Genomic DNA, 20,133 nt, shown 5'->3' with positions numbered 1-20,133 from the left:
AGTCAACAATGAGAATCAGTGGGTCAAGCTCCAGAACTTCCTATCCATATTAATTTTGAACACAGGCTCAATCTAATTTTAGAGCTCTTAATGTCTATAACAAACAGTTTATGATAAACCTTGCAATTCTTGGTTTTATCCCAATCAAAGACCTTCAGAAAATAGAAAGATTTTTTAAAAAGTAGTCAGCCTCTTGGTCCCCTACATATCTGATTAATCAAAAGCACCTTTGCACAGCTGACTTGTTCTGTACAGCTGGGTCATGTGAACCATCTCAGCCAACAGGTATGAGACAGAACATGTGTCACAAATGTCACATGTAAAAGGGACATTTTAGACAATCTTTAGCTTTAACTACTCCCTTGGGTCTGTGGTTAAGGGACCTCAGAGGGACACCAGCACATGCTGGGACTGTCCCCAACACGATGTGTGTCACACACCACTGCAGCATTATCATCTGTCTTGTCCTTCTTGAATTTCACCCTGCCTTTTTCAAACCAATTTTTTACACCAATTAGTGCAAAACTAATAAGCATCATTTTTATTTCACCATCCAGGTAATTAAAACGTTGAACTGAACCAGATCAAGGACAAACTTAAGGAACATCGTTTAAGAGCTCTTTGTTTTGACAGCCAACCAGTAAGTGGTACACTGAGACAGAAAATGAAGTCACACTGGTTCAGATGCTGCAGGTTCATACTTAGAGAACAGCTTTGCAGAAGTCAAGATATGATTTTCATCTTTCCCAAGGTGAGTGTTGAAACAGCTGATGGGGGGCACTTCAGGTGACATTTCATGGGATGAAAATGTCCCACTGCTGTGACTGCATTTATGGTGGGAAAACAGCACCATCACAGCTACCAAGTATTACCTAAAGATCTCTTCTGTTTCCCACAGACCAGAGAGACAGCTCTCCCCCTAAAAGAGCAGAAGTGCTCTTTTTCCTTACTGAACTTCCCTCACTCCCTACCCCACCCCATTCCCTTCATGCCCTTTCATTGTTCAGCAGTTTATTACACTAATTATCCTTGGAAAATTAAGTTACAGGAAACTAAGTCACATTAACAATGGTTTGTAAACTGTGACAAAAGGATTTCCCCATCTACAGCTCGAGTGTTAGTTTCCTTTATGTTGAGAGGGCAGGATGGAAGCATGACTGAAATGTTTGAATGGAAATGTCCGGAGGAAATACATGGAAATTGACCCAGAGGAAAATTATTTTTCGAGTCTGGAGATTAGGACAATGGGATAAAACTCTTCCCTACAAAGGAAAATGGTTTCATCATTCTCTACCAAGAACTACAGAGAATAAGAGCCTACAACACTATGTGAGTGGGTCATGAACTCGAATACACAAAGACAACTGTTTCCACTCTGTGGTTCTCTCCATCACTCTGATTAGTTCATTATTGATGCACTTCTCAGACCTCACATACATCCTTCCTTGTGAGCACAGCTCTGAGGGTTAGCAGTGCTTCACCTGGCCAAAATATTAAGAATCTCTGTGCTTCAAAAGGCTCCCAAGACTTAAAAGCCCACTTTACAATCAAGAACTCTGCTGGGCAAGTTCTCAGTATCTACCCCTCAAAAAAACTCCACCAAAGCTGAGGTACAGGGCTGGAAAACTCATTGTCAACATCCTACCACTACTGTCAGCTGCTCCAGCTCTGAAAGATGACAACCAGAAGGTAGAAGCATTAATTTATATCTAAAAATTTACTTAATATCCACATACATAGAATGAAGACTACTGAATAATATCTTCAGTTTGTAAATTAGAAAGCCAAGTGAATGATAAAGAAGTATGTGTATTGTTGTATTTCAAATTCACACAAGAGATGGAGCTTTCAAATGTTATTTCTAAAACAAGTTTAAAGTAGATCTTACCTCAACAGAGCATCGTGGAGTCACAAAGAACTGATTAAATTCATCAGGGCTGAACTCCCCAAAAATATACTAGAAATAAAAGAGAAGGATCTTTGTTAAAGGACTATTTATATTCAATACAATTAATAAATTCATATTAAAATCCATTAAGGTACTAGAATTTAGAAAGACCCATGTGCTGGGAGTCAGAAACTCTACCTGTTTGCATCCCAACTCCCATCTTGGTTCCTTCCTACATCTTTAGCAAAGAACTTCAAACTCTGAAACTGTATACAAAGCATTTCCCTTCAAATTCCCATTGGAGGTGATCACAAACTGCTCCTCATCCTGTGACCAATTTAAAATCATCATGCAGGGTGAGGAGTTGCACCAGTTCATACAAGCCCCACACAAAGGCTGGTCTGCCTTCTAAAGACATCCCTCACAACAGAAAATAACCCAAGAATTACATCTTCAGAGTTCTGCTAAACTGATGAGTTACCGTCCCTGAGAGGTCAAGCACAGAACTGAAACTGCCTAGAAACTCTAAAGATCATGATTTTGTTATTCCAGGAACTCTCCGTAACAAACCTAAGATAAAACATCTTTCCCCATCTTTCTGCAGCTTTTCAGGTATTTTGCACCTAGACACTCTGAAAAAAAGTATCTAACAAGACCACAAAGAAAATTACACTAAAGTGAGAGTTTATATTTAATTTACAGAAAATAAAAGATTCCCAATAAAAAGGCCTGACCTGTTGGCATTTCACAGCACCTGGAAGTTTCTATAAACTTCCACCTCCAGCTGTAATTGACTGAATAGCACCCAAACGTTCAGGGCAGAGATATTAGGACAAAAAGAAGTTGAACAAGGAGCTGAATAAACTGACAAAACAGACAAAGAGGACTGAAAAACGCCACTCTTGGCATGTGGAAGGATATTGACTTCAGGAGTCACTAGTCAGAAGTGCTGTGGATGAAAGCAGGTCAGTCTGGCCCAGAACATCACAGTCCCCACTCCCATTTATCTCCATGTTCTCCCAAGGTCATTCTGCACAATTCTTTGCTCTCCTCCACCCTCCCACCAGAAAAGCTTTTTCAGCAGAGTCAAGTCTTGCTCGTGGTAAATCCTCAGCTTGGCTGTATCAAGATACAACAAACCAGAGTGGGAGTTGAGCCAGAGAAAAGAATTCCTAAAATCTGGGACATCATCTCTTCTGAAGCGCAGGCTGCCGCCACACACTGCACACACAATAACCCAATCACGGGACTTTTTACAGAGTTTTAGGTCGTTTATTGCAATGGAACTTGATGTCTACACGACTCACAGCCATCTACATTCAGAAATTTCGAAGCTTAACTGAAAGCCAAATTCCACAGCAATTACAAACCATAGTTTTCTTACACAAAAAGTGATTTATCACACATCACTTTTACATGTGGCAGTGTGTGCCCATTTTAATGGCCTTCAGGGTTTTTAAAAACAGTAATGTAATCTAGTTTAGACTACAAACAGCTCTATCAGTCAAAACAAACTGGAACATCTGTGATTCAAAGGGTGAAGAACAGTTAAACATTTAATGCTTCAAAAACTCTTCCCACAGCCAACTGCTGCCCACCAAGGGAGAATCCAACACCCCAAACCCAACAGATCCCTAAATTGTACCCGAGTGGCTTCACAGTTCTTGGCACAGGACTCGGGCTTGGTTTATGCTCTCAATATAACCAAGGCATTTTTATTCAGCAGCACATGAACTAGACCTCATCATATTCCAAAAACAAACCTAAGAAAATCACTTGCTGACTCATCACTAAATTGTTTTAAGAGGTATTTTTGATGCAGTCATGCAACAGAACAAAACAATCTCAAGGGTAGTCTAATAAAAGTTACATAAATCCAACCCTAATTCCTTCATGCAATAATATAATACAGTCACTTCATTTAACAACATTTTAAAGCAAAGTATCACAGGCCTGGTACTTCTTTCTGAGGTTCTTTTTTAATGAGGAAACACAAGACAAAAAATTGAACAAAGTGATCATTAACACTACTTTAATGAACTGTTTTAATGGTGTATTCATATAGAGAAATTTGTGTCTTTGCAACTCTTCCTGCATAATTTAAAACAGGACTTTAAATATTTACCAACATCTAGTCCTAGGCAGACTAAAGCTCAAAAAACCCATCCCACCTGGGCTTGAAATAAACTGAATTTTATCTGATTTATTTGTTTTGATTTACCAATGCCTCACACCTGCATTAAGTCACCAGTTAAAAGATCTCTGCACAGTAACTGAGAAAAATACTGTTCCAAAACAAACCTGAGGCCATAGGACCAATGACATTAAACCTGCCCAGTTTAACCAACCTCCTCTGCCTCCAGTCAGCCTCATCTCTCCAGAAATAATTTCTGCAAGCTGGACAGAATTTTCTACCCCTTTCGAGACACAACTACGCATTCAAGTGAAAAAGAACCGTGATATCACATCCCTTGGCAAGTATAACAATCCCTACCAAAAAAGAAAGGATTCAGAGGGGGAAAAACCAATGTATTTTAAGTAATTTGAAAGACACTGTAACTCCCTGCCTGCTGTCCATCTACCCATCCCATCCATGCATCCAGCCCAAGGAATCAGTGTACCTGGCACTCTACAAGTAACCTGCGTAAGAAAATAATTGCTCGAGCTCTGAAACAGCATCAGCATTACTGCAGTACTTACCCTCCACCATTAATTCAAATTTAGAAGGTTTTCCTGCACCTGAAATGCCCAATAAGAAATTTTAAGCAAGAGAAGACTAGGATTTTATAAAAAGTAGCACATCCTTACAAGAATAACCTCATTATCAGCATGAGCTTTTGGGGTCCCATCTTGCACCCTCAAAATTACTCCACCTAATCTCAAAATTCCCAAAGTTGCCTTTTTTCTCCAAACTGACAAATAAAATCTAATACTTGGAACATCAAACATTTAATTAAATTACTTACACAACTCACCAAGCTACTCATGACCAGCATTAATTTCTCCCCCACTCTATAAATAACATTTTAACACACGGCAGAGATACATCAGCACGTATCAAAGCTTGGCGAAACCCATTTCAGATGATTTCAATTCCAATTTTAGTATTTTCAAGTGTGCAAGAAACACATACCCATTACAACTACATCAAACTGATGCCTTTAATGCCCAACTAACCTGCCCCACGCTGTCTCAGTCTCTGATCCTGTACGTCACACTACTTTAAGGTCCCAATCAGGGATAACAGATGGACTTCACAAGCTCCAAGGAGAAGTGGGAGTCAGACACAGAAAGCCCAGGGTCAGCCCTGGAGCAGGTGAGACATTGTGCTGTGCCTGAGATAAGCTGCTTGTCCTGCACCATCACTGCTGTGCCAAGGCAGCAACAGCCTTTCACCTGCACCAGCAACTGCACAGCTCCCTGAGACAGGTTGGGCACTGCACATGAGCACAGAGCTCACCTGGCCCAGGCAGCAACAGCCAGGCCTACTCCTATCAATAACACAAACTCAGGGGATCTGGCAACATACAAACCCAAAATATTAAAAAACATTATCCATGGAAAGCTGAAGTTTAATTAATAGCTCTCTACAAATTTCTTGTTAAGACAAAATAAAAAAAAAAAAAAACAAAAAAAAAAAAAAAAAAAAAAAAACCCAAAAAAAACCCACCAAAAATCAAGCTTTCTCCAACACTGTTTAACATTCAATTCCTGATTTCAAAAATTGACTTTGATTTATAGCCTCAGACAAAAACGCAGCTGCTTGAAAAGCATGTTAAACACTAGTCAATGGTGTCAGTGTTCACTCACAGGAGAGCAGGAATAAAGCTTAGGAGATCCAGTCTCACACCAAGACTGAACTTGCAAGAAAATCTGAAGAGAACATTGGGAGAAAGTTTTGAAAATTTCTGAATGTAACAATACCCCCAGACTTACTTTTAAAGATACCTAATCCCTAAGAGGCTTAATTCAGTCCCATCTGCCCTCCCTCTCCTTCTCAAACCCTCTCCACAACCTATGTAAGAGCTGTCTGTCCTGGCTCCTGCGAAGGAATCATTCCTCTGGCGTTTTTGGGAGCACGTATTTCACATGCACTCCTCCCCAGATGATTTAACTCTGCAGAGCCATCACTGACCCTGCACTGAGTGTGCTCAAGGGTCCCTTAGGACACCTCAGCCTGGAGAGCTTGATTTCTGTCACAAACTAAGAGCAGTATCAGAACAGTATCAAACAAATCCCAATGACCTTCCACTCGCAACTGTATAAAAAACCAGATGGAAAATAATAACCTCCTCTGGGGGGAGGCAGGGGTGTGTGGAAAGAATGAGGCTTTGTGGAATTCTTGGAAAGGGGGGATACACAGGACAGCTCTACCTCTGCTACCTTTCCACTTCCTTGTCAGTGCTACCAAACTTCTCCTTTGGAATGGAAAAACACCACCAAACCCAAAACATACTGATGGATCTATTCCATTCTGCAATTCTCAACTGTAACCCAAACTGACCATTTGCCAGAGATGTACAATGTCAACAAACACACTACAATTACCAAGATTTAACTGATGTGAGTAAACACACACCAACATAATAAAATACTTTGCTTACACTGCACAATCAAGTATTTATGTATTTTTCATCCAGTATCTTCCATATTGAGGTTTCATAATCAATCACTTAAAAGAGACAATTATTCACAAGGGCTGCTTTCCACTCTGTTTTTTTAAATACTGGTTTCAACATACACAAGTTCTGAACTTCTGGGAATTTTCAAATGTGAATCTCTTCTTGCAGATGTCACATGTATGAAACCAAGGATGAAAATAAAACTAACAATGCTTGAATAAACCTTAAAAATGAGGTAGTTTTAGACAGGACATACCTAAAATCTTTCCCTTCGAATACTAACACTAACAACCAGCACATTAACTAAAGAAAAAATTGCAAAATTAAACATATTTTATGCAATTCTAAAATGGTATATTTTCTCATGAAGCTGCTGGTGACATGCGTGTTCCAGTACTTCAAGTTTAATTTCTTTGCCTTACTTCCACGTATCAAGATTTTGCAACTGAAGTTTGGGCACTGAATGTAAAATACTGTCATACAACTCTTGGGACTACAAAAACCCCCAAACAACTAAATTCTTAAAAATAACTGAAAGAACCAGTTAAAACTGTAGCTCTGAACTGCCTCCTGTGTTACTGAAGAGAGGATAACAAAAGAACTGCATCTGTACTCTCTCCTTCCAGTTAAAATTTTAAGACTAGAATATTACACAAATACTCTGCAGATGAGAAAGTTCTTAAAAGTGTAACATATTTGCAATGTATTTTTTCTATAATACAAGTCAGGAATATTGAATGGATGGGACTGTTAAAGCTGGTGCAGTGTTTCCAACTCACTCCTTAGCCTCTGTCACCAATTTCCATGTTCAGTCTGACATGCTGCAAGGAATCAAGTCCCCTGTATCAAGTCCCTGCCCCCCAACATTAATTCTCTCTACAAAAATACTCATGTTAAACACCTTCCTTAGAGCAAATCCCAAATCCTGCTGATTGTCAGTTGCTGGTGTTTCCAGCCACAACAAAACTTGAATCAGTTTCTAACTTAATCTCTCCAATGTGATTACAGCAGTGTAACATCCAGCTCACTCCAGCAGATTCTACAGCACTTGGAATAAATCATTTTATCAATACCATCCCCTTTACATCTTCAAGGTATTAACTGCAGCTAGATTTTAACACAAATTACAGAAAAGGAATTAACCAAACACATTACACAAAAAATGTTTTCTACTACTCAGGAATGAAAGTAAAAGTACTTTTATATTTGTGTATTAACTGACCAAGCAGCATCTTAACTATACAGATAAAAGCAGCAGCAACAGAACTAATTCCAAGGAGAGGGAAAAAGACCCCAAAGGGTTAAAATACTTGACCTGCAAGCTCTCCCCATGCTGACTGGTTTTTGCTGTGGTCCCCCTAACCACTTTAAAAACTGAATGCTAATGTCACCCCACCGCCTGTAATGAAATCTCCACTGGTGTTCCTGTCTAGCAGCACGAACACTGTCCTAGAGGAATAAAAGGAGGATGAGTACGTGTTCCACAGCTGCTTGTCCTAGAAAAATGGGTAGAAATAGCACTGCTGATGCATCATCATCCTGGGATCACCTGTGCTACAAGAAAGCCAGGAAAATGAAGTGTCAACTTCGGCTTCCAGAAAGCACTAACGTGGCTTTCATCTACCACCCAGCAGCTTCAGATCTTCAGTCAAATTAGTTGAAGCTGCAAATACTCCCACTTCAACTGCTTTTCCATAAAGGAGTTAAAAATACAACTTTTACAGCTGGATTATTTCTTGCCACCACTAAACGTCTAAGCAGAAGGCTGAACAAGTCAAACTAGTTCACATTTGAACTGAAATGATGGAATAGCTGATGCATACTCTAAGCTATACATATATCTATTATATATATAATCTTGCCCACCGAGCTACTCCTACAAAGTGGACTTATTCTTACAGCTCTGGGACAGACTGGAGTACAGGAGGAAAAGGAAGCATTCAGACTGAAGTGTGTTTTCTGGCAAGGAAAAAAGGGCACATGCATATGACTGCACTCGGGTTTTATTAGCAGAGAAAACACTCTCCCAATTAGTCATCCCTGCAGCAAACAAGGCATCGCTTCCTCACCCCTTCTCTCCCAGCATCTCAGGGTTTATCAGCTTTCATATGGAAAATGTAGGAAAAAGCAGCCTTCCCTCAGGTTGTCCTTTCCTCTGAGCTGAAATTCATCAAGTCTTAGTACACAGATGATTACTTAATTGGAGACAATAAGGTTTTACAAACTCCCGAATCTCAAGAAACTTATTACTAAAATGCTTTAAAAAGCACAGACAAAATTGTGAAACGGAGCCCCAACAGCAAACGTGGGGGTTTTTTTTAAGATTTTGAATTTACAACCAGCATCCCATAACCAGGAGCTATGAAAACCACTGGCCATGTATTTACAGTTGTACCACAGCCTAAATAGTAGTATTTTTAGGCAGAGCATGTCAATATATCCTCTTTATGAAAAAATAAAGCTAACTTTTATAAACACAAATGTATGGAAATGAAGCCATACTTTAAGGTGGAGCAGTTTCATATCAAAACTTTTAACAGTTGAAAATGAAACAAAACAGAAGCAAACTCTTAGTGAAGCTGCCAGTCCTTTATCATTAGCCTGCAGCTCAAAACTAGAACATTAACACATCTTCATAGTGCCTGGAGAAAGATCAGAGCTAGGTAAATGTAGGTCACCTAAGCCCATGAGTCAGTGCCAACTCCTCCTGCCCACCATTTAAGCTATCAAAGGCTCAAAAATATAGTGCATGACTGAACCTTCCCTTTTTTTTTTTTTTCCCCAGTTCAGGTTTTTTTTGGATGTTATTACAGAATTCTTACAGCTGAAGGAAGTTACAGATTTTCTCCACATTTCACATTAATTAATCTGAGGGGTTTTATTCCTTCATAAAAAAAAAAAAAAAAGAATTATCATCCTCAAAAAGTAATTTTCTGCTCAGAGGACAAGCCAGATCTCTGGCTAGTAGGGAAGGACAGTTGTGACTCTCACATTACTGGAAGGACAGGTTTCATGACCAAATGGCCCCTGCAGCCTGATGTAATAAAGGAGGCACAACATGGATCTCAGCAGCTTATCCTGAATATTGTAACTCAAATATTCACAAAAGCAGAGCAGGTTGTGCTCTTTTTATCAATTATATAACGTATTTCAAGTCAGAGCAACAAACTGAACAATAACCATACAAAACCCTGCCAAAAGACGAGCCAATTTCTTACACCCAAACAAGTTCTGTTTATGTACACTCCCCATTCTATTTCCAATAATGAGGTGCCTGTTGGCACTCCTCTATTTCAAACAGCAGCTGTCACAAAGTGCATCCAGCCCAAGGAAGTTGTCTATTAAAATGGTCAGTATAGTTAGCAGGGGGGAGAAAAAAAGGGAGTGGAAGAATAAAAACCAACCCATCTTACACAGACACCACTGCATTTCTGAGAGAGCTGTTCCAGAAAGTTCCCTTTAGCTGTTCCCTATCTTCCCATATCCAGAACTGCACCAGCAGAAAACCTCTGCTGCTTCACATTTAAGATTTTCCCCAGATGGTATTTTTCTGTTCCACAAAACAACAAAGAAAAAGCCCACCAAAACAGGCACCATCTTATTTTGTAAATAATCACAGCACACGGAGGGCAATGCAACTGCAGCATTTGTATATGATCATAAAGCAGTGGCCCCTGACAGGAGAACTGTATCCACATTTTCTATACAACTTTTAATTTGCATCCTATGACACACCATCAGGTGTTAAGAAAATGCCTTCCCTGCACCTTCCCCTGGGACCTAAGGTAGGAACATACATGCTGTAAACAAGAGCTACAATGAAGAGCAAGCATTCTGGGACCACAGCAGGAATACCTGGAAAGTGCATTCCAGGTGAGAGCAAGAGGGAAGGTAACTGAATTGTGAGAGGTGATTACATCAACTCTTGGCTCTTTGGAGAGTAAAAGAAGGAATTTCTGACACCTTTCCACCACCACTACAAACCCACAGAACATCTGCCTGTGATAAAGATAAGTAGTAACATTTTCCAATCTGTTTTCTTGCAATGTTAAATTTAAAATACAAGCCAAACAAAAATACTTTCCTATCATAATCTCCAAGCTGGCAGTCCTCACAAATATCAAATGAAAAATAAATACTTCCCAAATGGGGAAACTGGTCCTTCCTCAGTTCTGAATTCTAGCACAGTGGTTGGTACAACACCTCTGGCCAAGGCTCTATCTTCACACCCTTTCTAAAAGTTTGAAAACACCAGCTCCGGGCTGGTTGCTCATAATTCAGCAAACACAATTACTTCAAGCTCTGCAGGCTCCTCTTGCACTGAACTAGTTATTGAGTCTATGTGCAAATTGGAAACTCTCGCTACAATGAAGTACAAAAATAATTAAGACTTGCATTATTCTGATTTACTACTGCATGATAAACTCTGAAGAGAGAGAAGTTGGAACATAAAGTTCTCAAGAACACAGCCAGTTTAACTACTATTTTATTACAGGTGGGGCAGGCAAAACAATCCCTTAGTAATTTTATCTAATACTTCCCAGCAGAAAACCCTTGGTGCTGGCCCTTTTTTTTTTTCCTCTGCCCAACTAAAATCATTAGGGCTGCGACCTTCAGTGGCAGACACCTAGAGTGGGATGAACTTCTAAGAACACAAGTAGTAAAGTCAGCTCTGCATTTGGAGAACACAGCTTTGGCCACATTAAATACCAAATTGCCTTGGAACACCTCACAGCTGTCCACCAAACTTCCAGGTACGCTGCATAAATCCACCTTTTTCTGTGGTTTACAAAATCTTTATTTAGCAGCTATTCTGGCAGCTAAGATCCTGAAGGATTATTTTCCACAAGCTCCTCTAATTTCCTTCAGGTGGAAAACCAGCACATGCATCTTCCCTACCATCCCCACAGTCTGCAGTATCCAGGAGCCAGCACATTCCTACCCTGGCCACACAGGATGCTCTGGGCTGCTGGAACAAAGACCGGCTTTCCTGGAATGTTTCATGAACTGCAGAGCTGCTTGGCACTGCCCTGACAGAGCAAAGCCTTTCTTCTGTTCTTACTATACCTGGATTTACCTCACAGACTGCTTTTATCCTTCAAATCCATGGTTTAAAGAATGAAAACTTAATAGATCTGGACTTGGATGAGGTTATTAAAAAGAAAAAAACCAGAAGTAGAGCTCTAGGAATAAAAAGTGCAAGAACCTGAGTTTTAAGAAATGAAACAGATTAAATATGGGCACGTTTTAAATAGTTCAAGAATATTACAATTGGTTTGATGAGGCCAAAGATGAGGAACAAGAGTTAGATGAAGCGCTGACAGAGGATCTGAAGGTTTATTGGTGGAGACAGCAAAGGAGAAAAAAAGAAATTGAGAATGGGTTTTGTGCCTGCCAGACCACTCTCCCCTCCAACAGCTGAACTATCACCCAAAATTCTGGAGTCACGTAATCCTTCTACTGTTGTGAGGAATCTCTTTAACTCAGTTACAGCAGTTTGTATCTCACACTCCCTCTCCTGTGAGCTGCTCCATGCGCCTCAACAGTGAGTGCCCTTCCCATGCAGGTGAAGGTGCCAACCTTGCAGATACAGCAGCCGACATTCTGGATGGCCCCCTATTATTTAAGGTATGGAAATTATACTAAAAATTATACTTCCAAAATATAGCAATCAAAAGCAAAGCTGCACAAAAATTCAGACTGCTTGTATCCTCATTTGATTCTCACTAGTCTGTGTATGTTTGGTATTTTCTTTGCTTATTTCCACTACTCTCATCTTCAGAGGACAAATACCTCCAAGGATCAATACAGACCTATCCCACAGAACAATTCCACCCTGGGTATGAGGAGATTGCTGTTCCTATTTGTCAAGCAAGCGGGAAAGTACAGTGGAATATAAAGAAAAGTGGGAAAAGAATGCATAGCCTCTGAATTACTGTAGCTAAACACTGTAGAAAACTAAAATTTATCACTAACAGCACCTCAGCAGACGAGTCACCCACACTGCTTTTCACAAGCAATTACTCAGGGCAGGATTTAAGATGGCTAAGATTAGGTGAGGCAAAAATTAGCTATCTGGACTCTATCCTGACAAAGAGTACAGATTAGCACTTTTGGAAAGCAGCTAAGCCCACCTACCCAGGACTCATATGCCTCTTTTAATGGCCTAACTTCACATTTCAACCCTAAATTTTTGAAGGGCTGAATGCTTACAACATTTTGCTGGATTCACAATCTCACCTCTTCTCCACATGCTGAATGATCAGAGAGGTGATTACAGTCAAACTGAGAAAAAAATGTCCCAGATGACTTCTTAATTTACTCTTCCACTGGTGGAAGGAGTGTTAAGGCAAGTGAGGAACCAGTGTCAAACAAAATATACAAGTGGCCAGGAACAAAGAAGAATGAGACTTTCCCCTCTGTGAGTTGTGACCTGCCAAAAATGGGTTATCTCATAGAGAAACAGCCAAAAATAAACCAGAGAATATGTGAAAAATACAATGATTGGTAAATGACTCATGGGGATCACAGAAAAGAAACACAACTACCACTACATAAGGAAGTCTCCAATATTTTAAGTTCTGTATCAGCTGAAGTTTGAGAGTAATAGTTCTGCAGAGGTTCTTACTGTGTTTTCTCCTGCAGGAACTCCAGCCCCTTCTAGGACTTCACCAGGTGACACACAGGGATGGGGGATGTCCCATGAGGACACCATCCCATGTTCTGATTCTCAGGAAATTCTCAGCCATCCACCTCCTCTATCAGCCCAATGTATGGCAGGCAGAAACCTGTGAGGATCTGGCAAAGCTCGTGACAGCAACGTTGTATTTCAAAGGGGTTTGCAAGTTAAAATGAAAATTGGGACACCACACAGATGCCACCGCCTCCTGAGACAGTTTTAGAGCTTAAGTATCTGCAAAACAATATTACATAGACGCAACATAACTGTTAAAACAAATGCACAGATTAATACACTGCTGCCACCACACCCCAAACACTAAGCATATTAAACACTCATATTTTTAAGTGACAGCATTAAAAATTGGGTATGAGTAGGGCAGTAGATACACTGCAAGAAAGCTTTGACAATTTTAAGACGTTTTTTTAAGCAGCTCATTTCAAAAGACTAACACTGATAATGCTGCTACTTTATGTCTTTCCTTGTACAAGATCTTCTGTTAGCATGCAGAATTCTTTTGCACATATGAATGAACAGAATGCACAGCACAGCACTCCAGATATTTCCCAACACATTTACAGTCTCAAAGATACCAAAATTCTTTTGCTTTCTGAAGGTGAAAAAGGAATAAAACCAGGATATACTGAGGAACTGATAAAGCCCCCAATGCTCAGAGATCAGAGTACACTCATAGCTCATGTACCCTCCATGCAGGCAGGAGTTGAGTCACCACTTCCTTGGCCTGCTCATCCAGGCGTCTCTGAACAGGAATATCAACACCCAGCAGGGAGCAAATGCAGCTCTGCACTGGCTCTTCAGCTTCCTCAGTGCAGGGACAGGGGCAGGAGCAGCTCGGTCTGCAACGTCCCTGCTCCCACCCCACAGCTCCACCAGCTCTTCTGCAATTCCAGCACCTCCTTCTCTCCTCTCCCCCATCCATCCATGGCTTTAGAGACCCCCACAGAAGTACCATCAAATTGTTATCTGGCCCACAATGCAGACAAGGTTGAGCAACAACCATGAAACCACACCCTCAATCCTCACACTTCTTCACACTCTGAACCTGTAATACTTTCCATTTTCAAACAACACCAATTTAGGTAGCTTTTGGAAGGATATGCTTGTCATGGGGCTGTACATTGCCTCTTTTGGTTCGAAATCTGATTAAAAAATCTTGAAAATCATAATGACATTCAGTAAAGCAATGAGTTACTCACACAATTGTTCAAAATGGCTGTTTTGCAAATAAGACAGAAAACACAAACTGAACTAGAAAATACAAACTGATTTAAGTTTCACATTAGTGATGTCTGCCATTATCAAATATTGCTGGCTACTCAGTAAACACACTGGATGCGCTGGACACTCAGATCTGACCAATGAGCAGTTCTTCACTAATTAGAAGCGCTTTTTATTTTAAGCTGTCACAAAATAAACTTAGAAAAAAAATTGGTTTGCAAACCAAACGGTTAAAAAACACATTTGCTCTTAGCTTATCTCTTTTTTAACTACAACTATGAAGCCACGCTACCATCAAAACACCCAGGCCACACAGCTCAGCCCCCACTGGAGCACTGCTGTGGGGCAGGAGGGATCCCTCTGACCCAGCTGCAACCCCTGGTACTCACCACTGCCAACAGCAACAAAGCAAAAGGCAAAAAACGTGCACAACTGCTCTACCACATCATTGCAGGGCTCAATACCGATGAGAACTCGGGGAAATCTCTATTTTAAGGACGTGATTACACCAAACCAGAAAATCATATTTGCCTTAATGTGACCATCATTAGTGCTAAGTGTAATACACGTCCATTGCCTTTTTCCTGACCAATTCAGAAAACTCAGAGCAGTGGCAGTACCTGAAACACCATGGCAGCATCTGCCTCCTGGACTCATAGCAACAAGAGTGACCACCACAGCCCAGTGACCACCACAGCCCAGTGACCACCACAGCCCAGTGCAGTGTCTGGACTACGATGAAGTTCAAGAGACTGAGACCACAAACCTGTTGACAGGAGCAAACTCAACAGCTTTATTTCTTCTGCTCTGAAAGCTGACTGCTCCTCTTTCACACTTCTGGTTCTGCTTCACTTACATTTTCTGTTGCTTGCAATGCCAGGATGACAATTTTATGTATTTCATTCTTGCCTGCTCTGAAAGCACACTAACTGTATAAACCCTTTTTTTGTTGTTGTCTTCTCACTAGGTGTGAAATGTGGAAACTTAAACTTCTTGTTGAGGGCAATGGTCTACGGTCACAGCCCTTAGCTGAGAAGTGAGCACTGCCAAAATAAGTGGAAATTGCCTCAATAAGTTGTCTTTGACTTTTTTTTCCAACTTTGTATCAATTAACTACAGTGCTCCACAGACATTTTCTAACAGTTGTGGTTTTGGTTTTGTATCCCAAAGGCAGCAGAACAGAAAGTGAGGTTTTCCATGCTGTGAGGACATCAGAGTGCTATTTCTTACTTTCTTTGGTCAGCTAGCTATTATTAGAACCCGTAAGATTTAATGGACAGACTAAGTAGACTGGAACTCAAGAGAACTCGATTCTTTTTGCAATTCAGCTGTTACCTGTGCTGACAATGGCTCTTTTTCTTTCTGCTTGACTTCCCTCTCCTTTTTATCCTATCTACTCATATTTAAAATGACAAGGCCATCCCACACTATGCACCAGCCTAATTTTGAACCAAATACTCTCCCCTAAGTAACATGGTCCAAAACCATTATTTGAATACCACTAACCTAATTGCCTGCCCCTACCATTAAACAAATTAACCAAACTTTTTCCATTTCCCTCTCCATCCAGCCTAATGCTTGCACCAAGAATTCAAGGGATTATCAGTATCTTGCCTATTAGTAAAAGGTTGCTATAGTACCTACAAAGGCATCCCACTCCAACAAGACAAAACATTTTCACACCAGAAGCCTTCACTTCTTTGTATGAATGATACACGACTTCTGTATTTTGAGTTACAGTGGCAAAGCCATCACCAGCCTGCAACATCCATGGGGAAAAATGAGGCAGGAAATCTGTGGATCACTACAGCAGGCTCTAAATGCTGTATGAAAAAACACGATGCCCAGTGCACTGAGGGAGTAACTCAGCTATTTCTGCTGGTCTGCTCAGTGTAGTTCAAACAAAATAAGAAGTCTTTCATACACAGAATTCTTTGAAGAAGACCTACTTTCTTGCATGGTTTTTTAAATGCATCTTTTCACACAACCTTTAGAGACATTCTCTTCTTTACAGTTTATCTTACAGATCGTGCCTTTTTCTCTTCCACCTCAAAGCTGAGACTCACTTGGGGTATTTACTTTTTTAACAAAGTAAAAAAATTTCAGATCCCTGAAAGTGATCTGAAATGGTTTTCCATTTTGTATTTTTCCAGTGGTTAAGTGGTTTTCCAGTTTGTGTTAACATTACCCTTGATAGCAGCTCATCTATACCCCTTTCTTTCCTACTATAATTCCAATGCAAATAACATACAATGCTTCTTTTAAAGCTTCCATCCATGATATGAATTCACATACAATACTACAAGCAGCAATTCCCCAAAGTGCTCCTGCGCATTTCTTTCCTATGGCACTAACACTGGTGACTACCACAGAATCTCAACAAGCCTTTCCTGATTTTAAGAACACACGCTTTTTCACAAGGTGTACGATTCAAAGGAGCCTTACACAAACACTTTATTAGGGCTACTGTGATTTAATCTTCCTCCTGCCTAACTACAGGTGAAGAAAAACAGACCTTGTAGCACACACTGAACATCAATATATCTTATGCCGTTAAGGCAGAAAAGTTCTTAGACGTATTTAAAATATCAAGAACATCTGGAAATAAATTAGGTATTAGAGAGTCAAATACAAAATGAAAAGTCTAATGTACTTCAAAGTTTTACTCTATTAAAGCATTAATGAATATATTAACATGAGCACTAACAAAACAGAATCCTTTTAAGTGTTTTAAAAATAACCAACACAACCCCATTATTGGAAATACTTAAAACAATCTGAAATGTGTATGTTACAATTTCATAAATCAAAAATAGGGTTTAAATTTTTAAATTTTAAAATATCAGACTATTCCATTATGGAATGTCTGAATATACAAACACACACACATGTACACACACACACACTTTTTTCAGCATGAAGCATAACCCTTTGTTCCCTAATCCCCAGTTGTATGTTTAATGATCACACATAAAACACTTCCATCAAAAAGAAAAACCGCAGTTCCAGCATGTTTAATTCTTTGGAAATGAACATCTACATTGCTGAAATGGCATTAGAGTGACAAATGACTATAATCCAATGGCCCAAGGCCAGCAACTTCTATTATAACAGATTTGGCAGTTTTGTACGACACAGCATGCTGTGTGTCGATCACTAAACAGAAATGAGACTGCTCAGTTTACCTATAAACAAAACCCCACTTAACTTCACAAGTATTTTAACAGCTACATGAATGGAAAGACCAGTATGTCTGAGCAACTGCCTACAGAAACTGGATTTATTAATAGGTAAATGGCTGGATCCATTCTAAGAAGTCTCCAGATCAGTGCTATAGTCTAGAATGCACAGAATAAATAGCAGTGATTCACAAAACCTGTGGGTTTTAGCCTATTTGCATGCTGCCATATAGCTCCAAATTTAAGTTCCATGTCAGTTTTCCCAGACTTCCTTTTTTTAAGTCAACCAACCCACATTCACCCACTTTACTCTGTGTGGATTCACCATTCACGTTTTAGAAAGGCAAATGATCCCTTCTGGCTACCGAAACTCCCAGCTTCAGCTGCAGCCTGAATTCCCAAGATCATGGAAACCTGGAATAACTACTCACTCCATGGGCAAAAGATGAACCCAGACCCTTCTGAGCAATGAAAAAGAAGAGGGAAGAGACAAATCCAGCTTCTTCAGCCCTTTAAAACATGGGACAGCAACTGAGCAGCAGCAGCAAGATGGTGCACTCACACACCTCCCTCCAATTCCAATTTTAGAACCAATTTTAGTCCCCAGCAGCCCTTTTCCATGGCCACCTTTTGTGTTCAGGGTGTCCCCCGTATCTTCAGTGAATTTCACAAACCCGACAAAATCCAACTGCCCCATCCCCAAACACTTCTTTCTGCCCATGAGGACACTCCAACATCACACATATGTGCACAAGAAACTTATCCAGCTGCGTAACAACCTTTTTTTTCGGTATTATTTTTGAGACATCGATTTCCTAATCACCACAAACATCAGGCAATGCACTGCAAAGGCAGCACAGCACAAATGCCTGCAGACTGCTGCTTTTTTTTTTTTTTTTTTTTTTGTCTTCTAGAAAGAGCCCTGGCTTAAGGAAACATCAAACTACACCCTGCCAGGGAGCAGCCCTCCAAGCTGGCCATAAAAGAGGCAGTTTGCAGTGCAGTATTTCAGGGAGTCAGGTTGCATGCCATGTTCCGAGTTCCAGTTCTTCTGGTTGCCAGGCCAGACACAACCTGGGTGAGGATGAGCAGCCTAGGAGCTTGTTCAGCTTTTTTTCTGAGCTCAAACTTGCCTGGTTTTCACTTCAGCTGGGTTTGGGGGAAACGTGGTACACTTAAAATGGCACCGAGTTCATCTGACACCACAGTAATGGTGAAAGAACAAAACAAGCATAAATGATTCATTCTGCTATGGTATCCTTTCTTCTGCTTAACTTGTTTTCACAGGATTTACAAACGATGCATCTGTATTAATTCCTTCTATGAAAAACAACAGAAAAAGTGGCTAAAACAACTGCTTATACAGCTCCTACAGAGTTTTATTCTTTCCAAACAGGGAAATAATTTTTAAGCTTTTTTTTTTTTTTTTAAGAGATTTTTAGATGTCCTTGATAACAAGTGGTTTTAACCAGATGAGCTTAGTATCTTTAGTGTCATGGAGCGACACAGCAGGTTTACTTCTAGCTCACCTTAAAAAAAGTACAGATTGTGAATACAGTCAGCACATGCCCAGCAGAATGACAGCAGCACTTAAATCTCTCGTGAGATGATTATGAAATAGTGACATGGAACAGAGGTACAAACGACCAGCAATATCTAAACTCTGATATCAAACAATCCCGCGCTCGCTGGCGAGATGGCCACCCAAAATCAACGTCCCTTTGGAAATATTCAATATGATGGTGTTTCGGAATTCATTTGTCACAATGTGCAAACTGACTGATGAAATATTTCTGCCCACTATTCCATGAATCCATCCATTGGCAGAAATCTGCGTTTTAGCTGGAGGAGCAGCAGGATTTTCCTGAAGATGTTTTTTCCCCTGCATGACAAAAAAATGCCTCAATGACAGTGCAGCCAAATTAGAGATATGAAGGAACAACACACTTTAGTCTACCTCTGCATCATGACACAAATGTAAGGACTCAAAAGTCTTATTTATCTTGTGCAACAGACAACTTTCATCAAAACTTTCTTATTTTTTTCTACTGATCTGCAACACTACCACCCTAAAACAAAAAGGAAACACCTACACCTAAAACTGCATCCCTTAACTTATCTTCAGGCTTTTCACCCAAAAGGGTCCAAAACATTGTTACCTTAATTCAGCATCATAGCACCACACTGTTCTGGAAGACATATTCACATAAATCCCAGAGAGCATCTCAATAAACCGGTTGAATTTAAAAAAAAACCCCAAAACACAAAAATAGGCTGAGTTTAATAACATGAACAAATCACTAGCTAAACAATATCTTACAAATGTGCTTCTAAATGATATATATTCCAAATGATATACAAACTATATAATACAAATAACATATTATAATTTAAGGAGCAGCCTCTCGACACCTAAAAATCCACCCCTACCTATAGAGGGGGATGATTTAAAATAGTCTATACTCAAGTTGCTACTAAAGATGAATTTACAGCCCAGTTTTAATTTCAGCTATGCAGCACTTCGCC

General features: G+C 40.0%; 1 protein-coding gene across 1 annotated transcript in view; it reads right to left on the bottom strand.

Moving 5' to 3' along the window:
- Positions 1-20,133, bottom strand: part of USP10 (ubiquitin specific peptidase 10) — a 47,350-nt gene that overhangs the window by 25,748 nt on the left and 1,469 nt on the right. Inside the window, exon 2 of the mRNA XM_082290229.1 lies at positions 1,889-1,957. Within this exon, the coding sequence (XP_082146355.1) occupies positions 1,889-1,957 (69 nt within the window). The remainder of the gene's footprint in view (positions 1-1,888; positions 1,958-20,133) is intronic.

Source organism: Coloeus monedula (assembly GCF_965178545.1).
Source record: "Coloeus monedula genome assembly, chromosome: 13".
In the NCBI taxonomy this organism is placed as follows: domain Eukaryota; kingdom Metazoa; phylum Chordata; class Aves; order Passeriformes; family Corvidae; genus Coloeus; species Coloeus monedula.
Note: the sequence above shows the minus strand (reverse complement) of the source record. Positions and strands in the feature narration are given on the sequence as shown.